Raw genomic sequence first — 14,003 nt, 5'->3', positions numbered from 1 at the left:
TAAATCGGTATCGGGTTTGAAAATTCGGATAATCGGGTAACCGGATATTTAAATAGGTCGGCTATTGGATATGTTAAAAAAATTCAATATATCCAGACACCCCAAAAAACTTCTACTCACTTTTTTTTTTTTTGTTTTTTTTTCTTTAAATAAAAAATCATAACCATCTCAATCTTGGATATAATCTAGTAGCTTTCGAGGAATATATTTTTATTATAAACTAGTTTATAACCGGTTGAAATCATAATTATAAAATTAATTAAGTTTTCATAGTAAAAACTCAAATTTTAAATAAATTATTAATTAAAATAATTTTTTTAATTATATAAAATTATAATCGTTGATTTAAATAAATACGTGATTTTATAATTTATATGTTCTCTTTTATATTTTCATTCTATTTTATAATTTAGATGCCTAAGAAGACCTTTTCTTTGTCTCACTTAAAACTTAAAATCAACCATTATAATTTGAAGAGGAAGACGACTTACCTGATTTTCAAGAATAAAATTATTGTCCAGAAGTTGGCAGACAACAAATGATGGATACAGAAAAAAGCAAGATGGACAAAAAACTTTGATAGATCTCGGTGAAAAGGCAAGCATCGGTGGGTTGATGGCGGTCGGAGATTCAGATAGGCATGGATGCAAACAACGATGGTTTATACGAAAATCCATATATCTTGATTATCAACACTTTTTGTGAAAATTATTAGGGTTTTTTTTTTCTTATTTTTTCTCACTTTCCATGTTTTAATTTGTTACAAATATGAATTGTATATTGTTGTTAACTTTTTATTTAAAAATTTAATTTCTAAGGGTGTCCATCGTGAAATTTGAAGGGTGTAAGTACTTTTAATATCTTTTACATACTCTCTAACAAAAATTACAAAAGAAGGAATGTCCATTGACACACTTTACATACAAGTAGCATCCGACAATTATATATTTTTTAAGGTTTGTTACAAAATCAGATATATCTATAAATACCCAACCTAATATGAAATCCGAATATCTGAAATCTGAACACAACCCCTATTGCATAGAGTTCTAATAAATAAAAACAATAATAATAATAATACTAGTAATAATAAAAGTAAGAAAAACAGAATCAATAGTATTTTTAGTATTACTTGTTTTTTTATCATTATCAGCAAAAGTATCAAGATCACAATCCACCTCTTGTTAGCCTACAAAAAAGACAATAAAAACAAGAAAAAACAATGTAAGGTTTTTTTCGCTAGAAAATTAAGACAATGGCTTTTCCGATGAATGATCATAATAATTACTTTTTTTATTGTTTTTTATGCTTATTATTATTATAAAATGTAATTATTAGACGGCACGGTGTGAATGATATTTCTCTCACTTTTTCTGGGTCACACCATTATTTCCCTCACTTTTTTTTCTCTCACTTAAAACCCAAGAAATAAGTGGGAAGCTCCCCTCATTATATATATATATATATATATATATATATATATATATATATATATATATATATATATATATATATATATATATATATATATATATATTCATACATATATTATACTTATTTTGTAGAAAATTAAAAAGAATGAATTTTGATATATATTTTATATTTTTAGTAGGTATATAATTTTATAAATATTAAAAATGTTTAAAAAGAAAAAAAATAAATTGTCTAATAGAATGAGGAGACGGAGTGCGGCACCCCCACCCCTTTCGCGCTGGAAGCTCCTCTCAGCCACGGTGTGGTGTTCCAAAGTGAGTGAAGGTCTCCGCTCCCCTTTCCCGCTCCACTCCGTCCGGCCGTTAACAATTCATTTATTTTATAGCAAAAAGAAGTTTTAGATTTGAGTGAATTATGATTACAAAAATATTTAGGAATCATGCATGGAATGGATTTTGAAATTAATCTGACATGCTGTCGTCATGAAATTAATGGTAGAAAATATGGACTTGTCCAAAAATCATTATATATCAAATTAACCATTTATATTTTAAAAAATTAATAAATAATTCATTTCAATTTTACTGAATAATTGCAATGAGAAAAGTTTAGTTCTACTTTTGCACTTATGGACATGAAGGAATTGCTTGAATTTCAAAAATATTAAACGTACATTTCTTGCCGACATTTCCACAAGTGTATGCAAGTTCCTAACTATCCAAGAGAAGTGCATTTGTAATTTGCACTTATGGACATCAAGGAATTGCATGAACTTCAAAAACATTGAACGTACATTTGGTACCCATGTTTCCGCACGTTCCTATCCAAGAAAAGTTGTAGAAAAGTGTAAGCAGAAACACTATAGTCTATATATACATATATGAGTTCAGTCTATAGTTGTTTACTTACTATGTATAGTAAAACTTTCACAAAAAAAAAATTGAACTTACTTGCAATTCCAAAGCTTTCTCAAGTTTCTCTACCACCAAACCCATTGAGGGTCGCTGTTTCCGATCATTCTTCAAGCACTTATATGCAATCTTTGAGAACTTTTTCAAGGAATCTGAGTTCATCTGTTTCTTCAAATCAGTATCAATTATATCATTTAAATTCCCTTTTTCGTAGCAGGTCTGAGCTAGTTGTGTTAGGAATTGGCTTTCATCATTTACTTTCATAAAGAATGGCCTCCCACATAAGACTTCAAACAATACCACCCCAAATGAATAAACATCCGATTCTTTTGTCAGAATACCTGTATTCATATACACAGGATCACAATACCCATGTGTGCCACCAACATTTGTAATGAGATAACTCTCATTTTCATTTGCACGACCTATCTTGGAAAGACCCAGATCTGAAATCATAGCTTTCCAGTTGTGATCTAAAAGAATATTCGCACTCTTTATATCCCTGTGGATAACTCTATGATTTTCTGCAACATGGTTATGAAGATAATCCAAACCCCGTGCTGCGTCAATGCATATTTTAATTCTTTGCTTCCATGGGAGTCGAAACCTCGTATTAGCCATACTTATGTAACAGTCCAGGCTTCCATGCTCTGCATACTCATAAATAAGGATCTTTTCATCGTGTTCCTCACAGTAACCAAGAAGGGAGACAAGGTTTGGATGTTCATAACGGGAGAGTAATTGAATCTCTGTTAAGAACTCCTTAAGACCTTGACCAGAATGGTTGTTTTTTGGTAGTCGCTTCACAGCGACAGAGGTAAGTTTACCCGAAAGTAAGAGTTCTCCTTTATAGACATGGCCATATCCACCCTTTCCGATAATGGTTGTGAAGTTTCTAGTGGCTATTTCGATATCTCTAAAGGGTACACGAAGGTGTTGCGAATCTCTAATGAGCGACATTAGTGTGGAAAAAAATCTAGAGCTCAAGAGTACTGAAAAGAAAAAGAAATGTTGCTAAGAAAAATTATGTCAATAATGGTTGTGAAGTTTCTGTTGATCATGATCATGCCAATATATGCTGTGGAAACTGTTGACTGACTAAACAACCCATAATTATGACTGCACGTTAATGAAAACCACCGAAACCAGAAACCAGAAAACAGCAACCTCCCAACACTTTGTAAAAATTAATGTCGGACTTACGACTGTTTTCATTAAATCATTTACGCAGTCATCAAACTATTCATAGCCCCTTATGTTCCTTAATGAATACCAGGTATGCTTTTGTAAACGATGTACATTCTTGGGTTGGTGGCATGATGCCAGCCACAAAGAAAAAGCAAAAGTTAGACAACTTGTAGTGGAGTTTTTGGTGGAAGACAATGAAAAAGGGGAAAAGCAAAAAGGATTTTGAAATGGCGCTTATTATTGGTTACCAAAATCATAGATTTATCCACATGCATAATTGGATATAAAGATTGTGAATATTCTATGTAACCGTTATTAATCAACAACCAATCAATTAATTCAAAACATCTTAGTACAAAGTGATTGACGATTAAGAGATGTATATTGCATGTGTGAATCAGATTATACTAAAAACTTATTTCATTTTATGTATTATTTTTTTTAGGGTATGTGTGAAAATTTGTAAAGTGACATATATCCAACATCATCATCTATTATATCATTTGAGGATCAATAGACAAATAGTTTACATCAACTTTAAGGGAAACCTCACTAGCTACAAAAGATCTACAATCTAAAACTAACATATCTACAAGATTAGAGAATGAATTATACAAACCCTAAGAACAAACCCTAATCAAAGAAGATAAAACAACCAAAAAACAAGAGAGTAAATGAATTCTGAATAAACCAATGAATATGGCTCTCCTTCACTCAAATTGACCTTAAGTACCCAGGTTATACAGGATCCGAAGATCCGTGTATAAACCTGTAAAATATATGCTTTAGTTACACTTTGCACCATTCACCTTTAATTAATAACTTAACTTGTAACTTTTTAAAACATAAAAATGTAACCAAAGCTGAATAAGCAAAATGTTAGTTTGATATTATAATTTTTATCAAACAATTATTTATTTCAACATCTCACCTCAAACTAACCTTTTTGAAAACCATTATTTTGAAGAAAAAGGATAAAAAAAGCACAGTTATTCACTAAGAACCTTATATTGAGAAGACACAAGGGATTTAGTAAAAATATCTGCAACTTGACTCGAAGAACTAACCTTAACCAATTTAACAATACAATTCATTTTGGAATTTTTTCTCTTATAAAATGAACATCAATTTTGAAATGTTTCGTTTTATCATGAAAAACAGGATTCATTACCAACTTAATGGTATAATTATTGTTATAAAAAATATTTATAGGAACTAAACTTTTATAACAAGTGTCATATAAAATTTGAAAACCCAGATTAATTCACAAGACAAAGAACCCAAAACCTTATACTCAGACTCAGTCGAAGAATGAGATATAGTAAACTGTTTTTTTTGCTCTTCCAAGAAATAAGATAATTACCTAGACAAACTACATAACCACTTATAGACTTTCTAAAGAAAAATTCTTTTAACCCAATTAGCATCAGAAACCTTTTAATAAAAGAGATCCTGATTTAGACTTCAAGGAATTAACTCCTTTTCCTAGACTGAGTTTTAGATACCTCAATAATCACATTGCAACTTACAAATGGGTCTTAGTTGGTTTATGCATGTATTGACTTAATACTTGAACATAATAAGCAACATCAGGCCTTGTAATTATAAGGTAAACGAGTTTTCCAAAAAGTATCTGAAAATCAGTTATGTTTTCCAGTAAACCACCATTACTATTATCAAAATTAAGATTTGACTCAAGAGGACTCTTAACTGGTTTACAACCTAACATACCAAAGTCTTGAAGTAATTACAAACAATATTTCCTCTGTGACAATCAAAAACACCATTTGGAACTTTAACAACTTCGACACCCAAAAAATACTTTAATTTTCCTAAATCTTTTATAAGAAACCGAGACTTTAGAAAATCTTTCACTTTAATAAATTTAGACTCACAATTTCCAGTAATAATGATATCATCTATATATACCGGAAAAATTGTTACAACCTTTCCAAAACCTTTAACAAACATAGAATAATCATTAAAACACTATTTAAAACCAAAACTAACTAAAGAACTAGTCAATATTTCATTCTACTTATGTAGAGCCTGTTTTAAACCACATGAAGATTTAACAACATGCATACCATATTGTCATTTTTACTGTGATATCCAGGAGGTAAAACAATATAAACATCAACTTCAAGAGAACCATACAAGAAAGCATTATTTATATCAAATTGATATAAATTCCAACCATAGTTAACAACCAACGTAATTACAAATCGAATAGTAACAATTTTGGCTATGTGAGCAAAACTCTCCTCATAGTCAATACTAACTCTTTGATTGTAACCATTAGCTACAAGACGAGCTTTATACCTTTCTATTTCTCCATTGATCTTATATTTAATTTTGTAAATCCAACGACAACCATTATGTTTTCTATTTTAAAGCAATTCAGTAATTACCTATGTATTATTCCTACACAAACTTTTTAATTCATGGCCTTAACCCATTCAAGATTTAGAGACGACTCATAATAAGACTGAGGTTCAATGGTTTTATCAAGATTAGAAATGAAACACTTATGTTCAGAAGTCAGATTAGAGTAATTAAGAGTTTTATCAATACTATACTTGTATTTTCCCTAAAAAATATAGTCACTAAATCGAGATGGATGACGAGTCTCTCTCATCGTATGTGTGAGACCAATTGATTGTGAATTGAGGGGGTTCATAAACAGAATGAATACTTTCCTCAGTCCTGACAGGTGAACCAAGAGAGTCAGGAGAAACAGTAGAACTAGGACCAAACCCAACATATAAAGGCATAAAGGAATCCTCAAACCCTAACCTAGTATCTGAACTTTCTTTTGTAGGATCTATTCTATTAAGGTCCAAAGGAGAACTAGCACCATCAAACTGATTATCCAATCTCTGAGTTCTATTATACAAACCATCATCAACAAAGGACTCAAATTGAACAAGTTCATCATAGCAAAATGGATCAACCCCACTAGAACTATCACTAGACTTACCAAAATTTTTTTTTTTTTAGCATTCTGAATGGAAACACTAACTCATAGAATTTAACATCCCTGGAAACATACAAGGAATTGAAATCAAGTTTTAAAACCTTATACGCTTTCTTTTCTAAAGAAATACCCAAAAAAACTCATTTTTAAACATGAACATAAAATTTATCCTGATTATTTAGATTTGTAGAAAAACACAAACAACCAAAAACACGAAGATTGTCAAAAGAAGGAGATTTTTTTAAAGACTAATTCATAGGGATAAAAGTCTATTTAAAATAGAAGAAGGAGTTATATTAATAAAAAAAAACTGATGTAAGAATAACATCACCCCAATACCTTTAATGGAACTCCCGATTAAAACGTCAGAGATCTCACAACATTAAGAATGTGCCTATGTTTCCTCTCCATAACTCCATTTTGTGGTGTAGTGTAAACACAAGAATCATGATTAACAATCCCATTACTTTCATTAAAAGTTTTAAAACAAAAATTTATAAATTTAATTCCATTTTCAGTCCTTGTGATTTTAATAAGAGCTTGAAACGAATTTTTAATCATTTAAAAAAAGTAGCATAACTTTGAAAAACATCTTCTTTAGATTTTAGAAGAAAAACCCATGTAGACCTACTAAAGTCATCCATAATAGTCAAAAAGAATCTAAAACCACCTACGCACTCAATACGATATGGTCCCCACACATCTAAATGAATGAGCTCACCAAAAACCTTAGTAACATGAAGAAAAGATTATGAAAAACATCCCTAGTATGTTTAGATTTATGAAAACACTGCAAGAAAAACACGATTTTCTACGGAAGGAATCCGTTGCGAAAAGCTGAAATTCCGTTGAAAAAGATGAATAACGACGAAATTTGCAATGACAGGTTTCCGTCCCTAAAAACCTCATAGCGAGGGTTTGCAACGGAAACGATAATTTCATCACAAATGTGACAACATAATGAAATCCGTGGCAGGTGGTATTCCGTCGTGTATTCCGTAGTAGGATTCCATCACACAATCCGTGGTAGCTATTCCATCACAAATTCCGTGGTGGTGATTCTCTAGTAAATTCTATGGTGGTGATTCCCTAGCAAATTCCATGGTGATGAATCCCTATCAAATTTCATGGTGGTGATTCCCTAGTAAATTATGTGGTGGTCATTCCCTAGTAAATTCTGTGGTGGTCGTTCCCTAATAAATTCCATGGTGGTGATTCCGTAGCATATTCCGTCATTCTGAATCCATAGCAAATTCCGTTTGATGATTTCCTAGTAAATTCTGTGGTCATGAATCCCAAGAAAATTCTGTTTGGTGACTTCCTAGCAAATTCCGTGGTCATGAATCCCTAGCATTTTTAGTGGTGTATATTATATACCGGATTCCATATGGACCGATGGATAATTGATTTATAAATTATATCTAAATTATTTTGTAGTAATATATGAAAAAACAAAAATAACCAAAAAATCAAAATATTATATCATAAAATAATACAATAATTATTTATTACGTGGCAAAAGGAAAGTTTCTAATCTAAAATAAATACTCTACAATAAACATATATCAATACTTTATGACCTACTAGTGTTGTTGTTTTGTAACGACATTAATAAGATCCAATGTCGTTTGAAGTTATTTTTCAAGATGACCGACCCTTGCTTTGTTTTCTTCTTGTTGGGCGTTCATAATTTTTTTAAGCTCTTCGTTTTGTTGTTTCTGTTTAGCAACAAACTTTCTCATTTCTTCTATTTCATCATTTTTTTTTCCGGAATGTAAGATATATCTGTTTTATCGTTCCTATTGGGATCTGCCATTGCAAAAGAGACTAATCCATAATCTCTCTTTTTTGTCATGACCACCAACAACATCATAAATTAACTTGTCCTCCTCAAATTCAACACCTTCAACTTGCAACTCTTCTCGTTTTTCTGTATAGGCCGCCTACAACATAAAAATAATATAAGTTAAAAGATATAAAATTTATGAATGATATTATAGACTAGGTACAATATAAAAGTTTAACACTGAAATGAATATTACATGAAATGTCTATCTTTTTCATTTGTGAAAGTGACTCCATCGTGATTCTTCGTGTGTGTATACAGGAACAATTCACTATGGGGTGAATCACATCCTAATTTCCTCTTCTGCATAAATACCATATAAAATGTCAAATATAAAAATAAACATATATAAACATTGATATTATGTACCATTAAAAAATTACCAAATCAGAAGCTATCTTCAAATGACTTACTGATCCAGCGTTATGTGTAGGTTTTGCTACTCCATCAGCCACACCGTTACACCTATTTTTCTTGTTCTGCTCAGATTTTAACTGGTATTATTATGTATTCCATTTTAATTGGTAGGAGTTCCAGACTTCCTGTGGAATATGAGCTGGTTTAAAGCTATGTTTGTTTCTTTTTGGGTTGTGCATGTTGGAGAGATATTGACCATAACTTTGTGCCGTTTTCCTTGCACAAGTTTGCCTCACCAGCGAGTGTATTATTTCATCCCAACAACATTTTTTCTACACATTAACAATATAAACTTAAGTTTACGTGTAAATGTTTACAAAACAACAATGTATCACATATAGTTAATTACCTGAAACTCCTCCCAATATAATTTGCGTATTTTTTTGCTTACTTTCCCCCAAGCGTACCCTTCTGGATCTACTCTTTGTAAAAAGGACTGACGAATAAAGTGTGAAAAAGGGCATGGTGGCATTAGCCTGCAAGTAATTAACCATGTGATGTGTTAAGTTATGAATTGATATGTATGTGTAAACCAAAAGCTTATACATATAAAAAGTTGCAATTAAGAGTTGATTGGTAACTCACATTTTTTTTTCAAACATGAACAGTTAAACGTCCATCTGGTCCACAATCTTCAGAGGAATTTTTTTCACCTTCTACACTTTCCACCACAAATCCATTCATGGTTGTTATGTTGGTGATGGGGTAGATTCTGGGATAGGTGTTGTTGATGGGGTATATTTTGGGGTAGGTGTTGGGATAGATGTATATCTTGAGGATGTGGTAGTTTCTTTACTTAAGTAGGGTGTGGTATTATTGTAGTTGTGGAGGATGGTAGTGTAGATGCATGTTTTGAGGTTGTGGTAGGAGATATAGGTGTTGATGATGTGGTAGTGAGTGTTAGTGTTGAGGATGGTTTAGATGATGTAGATGCTGAAGGTTTGTTTATTGATGTAAGTGTTGAGGATTGTATTGTTCCAATTTTTGAAGTTTTAGATGTATTTTCTAAGGACGGTGTGGATGTTATAAGTGATGTCGAGGAAGTGGTAGTCATGTTTGATGTTAATGATATAGGTTTAGGAGTTTTGTTGGTAGATGTTATAGGTGCTTTGGATGTGGTTGTTGGTATTGGGAACTCTATTTCTTCATCTTGTAATTGTCTGTGTATGAATTTTGCAGCAAAAATCCTATTGCGTTTCATAACCTGTGGTGCAAAGAATTTAGTTGGCTTCACACCGGATGCTCCTTTTGCTTTCGAGTTCGACATATTTCTAGCTTAAAAATAACAAAAAGCTGTAGTCAATACCAATGTATTAAAGATGATAAACAACCGATGAGAAGAGAGAAACAAACAATAAAAATAAATTATATATGAAGGCATTACTATGCATGCAAAATATTAAATACAATCAAAACCAATTTACTTGTAATTTAACATGATAATATACATGAAGATGATCAGAGAACAAGAAATGATCATCATGATAATGGTAAATTAAATATAAATAAATTTTAGATGAGTAACAGCCTATATCCAAAGTCAGCTCACAAACGTATAATGAACCAAGGTTTCAATCAATTAGCCGATGGATATGATGATTACAGAAAATGTAAACCTTATTTTTAATCAATAAACTTACCCTAATATGCAGCCTAAACGTGTGTAGGTTGGAAGGAAATGAGTTGCGAAATATTTTTAACCTCCGCTAATGAAGAATTCGAACTGTGCTAATTACCGCTGAATATTCAGTAATTCAAATTTATTAAAGTAGTTCCATATTGATAGATAGGGTATATGCATCTAGCTGACGTCAAGAAAGAACATAGACTAACGAGGTGATCATAGTATAATTTTAATTCAAAATTATAAACGAGGATTAAACATCAATAAACTATACATCTTTATGCTTTTATGTTTAAACCAAAATTTATATACAAAAGACGTACGGGTCATGTTAATATACATGGTAGTTGCTTATGGTATCATGGTATCATGGTATCACCAATGGATGGCATATGGGTCATTGGTCAACATGGTAGTTGTTTATGGTGTCCATGTATGACATACAGGTCACTGGTCAACACAGTAGTTGCTTATGATGTCTATGGATTACATATGGGTCATTAGTAAACATGGTAGTTGCTTATGGTGTCCATAGATGACATATGGGTCATTGGTCAACATGGTAGTTTCTTATGGTGTCCATGGATGACATCTGGGTCATTGTTCAACATGCTAGTGTCTTATGGTGTCCATGGATGACATATGGGTCATTGAGAAACATGGTAGTGTCTTATGTTGTCCATGGATGACAAATGGGTCATTGGTCAATATGGTAGTGTCTTATGTTGTCCATGGATGACATATAGGTCATTGGTCAACATGGTAGTTGCTTATGGTGTTCATGGATGACATATGGGTCATTGGTCAACATGGTAGTGTCTTATGGTGTCCATGGATGACATATGGGTCATTGGTAAACATAGTAGTATCTTATGTTGTCCATGGATGACATATAGGTCATTGGTCAACATGGTAGTTGCTTATGGTGTCCATGGATGACATATGGGTTATTGGTCAACATGGTAGGGTCTTATGGAGTCCATGGATGACATATGGGTCATTAGTCAACAAGGTAGTGTCTTATGGTGTCTATGGATGAAATATGGGTCATTGGTTAATATGGTAGTGTCTTATGTTGTCCATGCATGACATATGGGTCATTGGTCAAGATGGTAGTTGCTTATGGTGTCCATGGATGACATATGGGTCAGTGGTCAACATGGAAGGGTCTTATGGTGTCCATGGATGACATATGGGTCGTTGGTCAACATGGTAGTTGCTTATGGTGTCCATGCTACTCCCATTGATGACATATGGGTCATTGGCCAACATGGTAGTGTCGTATGGTGTCTATGTATGACATATGGGTCATTGGTCAACATGTTAGTGTCTTATGGTGTCCATGGATGACATATATGTTGGATTAATGTCTAAGTCCATAACTATAATTGGTAAGACTTGACCCGACCCGACATGGTCCATTTGGGTTGCATACCATCATGCACTTGGATAGACTAAATGAGAGAAATAAGACACTTATGGTTATTAATATATTATAAGTTCTAGTATATTAATAATAAGAATAATGAGATTATTTAATTAGTATTGATCAAGAATTAATCTAGAATTAATTGAGTGATCAAAAGAAGACTAATTAAATATATGGGTTGATTGTGTAAATCATCCATACTTGTATAGTGGGCTAATGCTCCATGGATTATCTAGTTGGGCCAAAACCCATATGATGCTCCATGGATGCTCCATGGTGTATTTGAACCCATGGATCCAAGGAAATGGAAAGTCATGACAATTAGGGTTTACCCTAATTGTATAACTATATAAGCATCTTATTATTGAGGAAAATCGGCCACTAGAGACACTAGTATTATTCTTGAAGAGGGCTAGCCGATTTCATGAAGTGTAGAATTCTCTCTAAGTTATTCTAAGTGTTTTGATGATTGTCAACCATTTGAGGTGTCACACTTGGGGCACTAGGCACTCAAGCTTCATGAAGACATTCTACATCAAAGAGGTATGTATTCTATCTTGTTATATTGATAGTTTTGTATGCTAGATTAGGATAATACCTTGGATGTTCATATTTGCATGTATAATAGAGAAAACATAGATCCAAGGTATTTAGGGTTGCATGTACACTTAGGAGTGTTAGAATGCTCATAATCCAACAGTGGTATCAGAGCCTAGGCTTGTTTTCTTGTTATACTTGCAATAGAAGCTGAAAAAATCGAGTTTTGTTGCTGTCTACCCAGCAGACTCGCCGAGTACATGAAGGGACTCGACGAGTCCAAGGAAAAATGCATCCAACTCGCCGAGTTGTGTTCATGCACTCGACGAGTTGGACCCCAGACAGCATATTTTCGAGGTTTTTGGCTAGAAATGGACTAGGAACATTACCCTAAGTTGTTTTTGAACTTATAAATTTGTTTTTTTTAATGTGGTAATGTTCATGCTAATCCATTTTCAAAGATAATTGTCAATAGATTCATGTTTTGTATTAGTTTAAAGGTTAGACTAATTACATGAAAAAGTTTGATTTGAATTATCTTGTTCTTATGAGTTGCTTAGATTAATAGAAAAGTTAGTTGAAATAGTTGTTTTCAATCCATTTTAATCTAAGAGTTGAGTATAAAATGTGTTTGTGTAACTTGTCCTCAAGTTACATGAAGAGTCACATTAAAGACTCATAAAACTCATAAAATTGGCAAAGGTTACAAAAATGAAGAGTCTAGTTCTAATTAATTGGAGTTATGACTCCATAATTTGTCCTCAAGTTATCGAGGACCAAGAGTCTCTTCATTAAATAAAAAATAAATAAATAAATAATGTAACCTTAATTAATTCCATAAGTTATAAAAATAAAGAAAAGTTAATTCTTTTATTAGTTTAAAGTCTTCCATAAGTTATGGAACTTGAAGAGTTTTTGGATTAAAACTACTTTAAACACATAAGTTATGGAATTAATTAGTTTTGAATAGTTTCAAAACTTGCCCTCAAGTTTTGGATTTTGAAAAGTGTTCACTTATGAATACTTTAATTCCAAGTTAGCCCTTAGAATTTTAAAAGTTAAAATTCAACCCTTATATTTATAATATTATAAGTTAATAATATATATATATATATATATATATATATATATATATATATATATATATATATATATGTATGTATAAGAGTAAAGTCAGTCTTACCGCTAGTACGCCTCATTCACGAAGCCGGTCTATAAGGTGGGTATAAGGTTGTTGCCTATAAAATGACAACCTAATGGGTGTCCACTCTCACCCACCGCTTGCTTGACTGGTGGAGGGTCGTTAGCCGAACGGGTTTGACAGGACTATAATTCTCCCTTCATTAAAAGTATTAATGATAAATACTAAGTAACTAAACTCTTAATAATATCCAATCTTAGTTACTTAGGAAAATGTGAATAAGGTGCTAATCCATGAAATTACACTTTGCACTTTGTTTGAGTCGGTTAGTGGAGCGCGTGTGGTTAACCGACACACTAACTCGTATTTAACAAGGTAGGCAAAGGGTAACTTAATGTTTATCATAGTATCGATGGAGCGCGTATGGTTAACCGGCACATCGATTGAGGGGTAAACACTTAAGGGTACCAAGTAATTTGCATGGTTACTTCACACCTTG

General features: G+C 32.3%; 1 protein-coding gene across 1 annotated transcript; it reads right to left on the bottom strand.

Annotated features, from left to right (window-relative positions):
- Positions 1 to 885: 885 nt before the first annotated feature.
- On the bottom strand, positions 886 to 3,677 carry LOC145031422 (receptor-like protein kinase FERONIA). The gene is made up of 3 exons (XM_078979966.1): positions 2,385 to 3,677; positions 2,108 to 2,254; positions 886 to 1,189 (listed from the first exon to the last, which is right to left on the bottom strand). The coding sequence occupies exons 1-3, from the start codon at positions 3,303 to 3,305 to the stop codon at positions 995 to 997; spliced, it is 1,263 nt and encodes a 420-aa protein (XP_078836092.1). The 5' UTR covers positions 3,306 to 3,677; the 3' UTR covers positions 886 to 994.
- Positions 3,678 to 14,003: the final 10,326 nt, after the last annotated feature.

The sequence above is a fragment of the Lactuca saligna genome, chromosome 2 (assembly GCF_052625555.1).
Source record: "Lactuca saligna cultivar CGN05327 chromosome 2, ASM5262555v1, whole genome shotgun sequence".
Taxonomy (NCBI): domain Eukaryota; kingdom Viridiplantae; phylum Streptophyta; class Magnoliopsida; order Asterales; family Asteraceae; genus Lactuca; species Lactuca saligna.
Note: the sequence above shows the minus strand (reverse complement) of the source record. Positions and strands in the feature narration are given on the sequence as shown.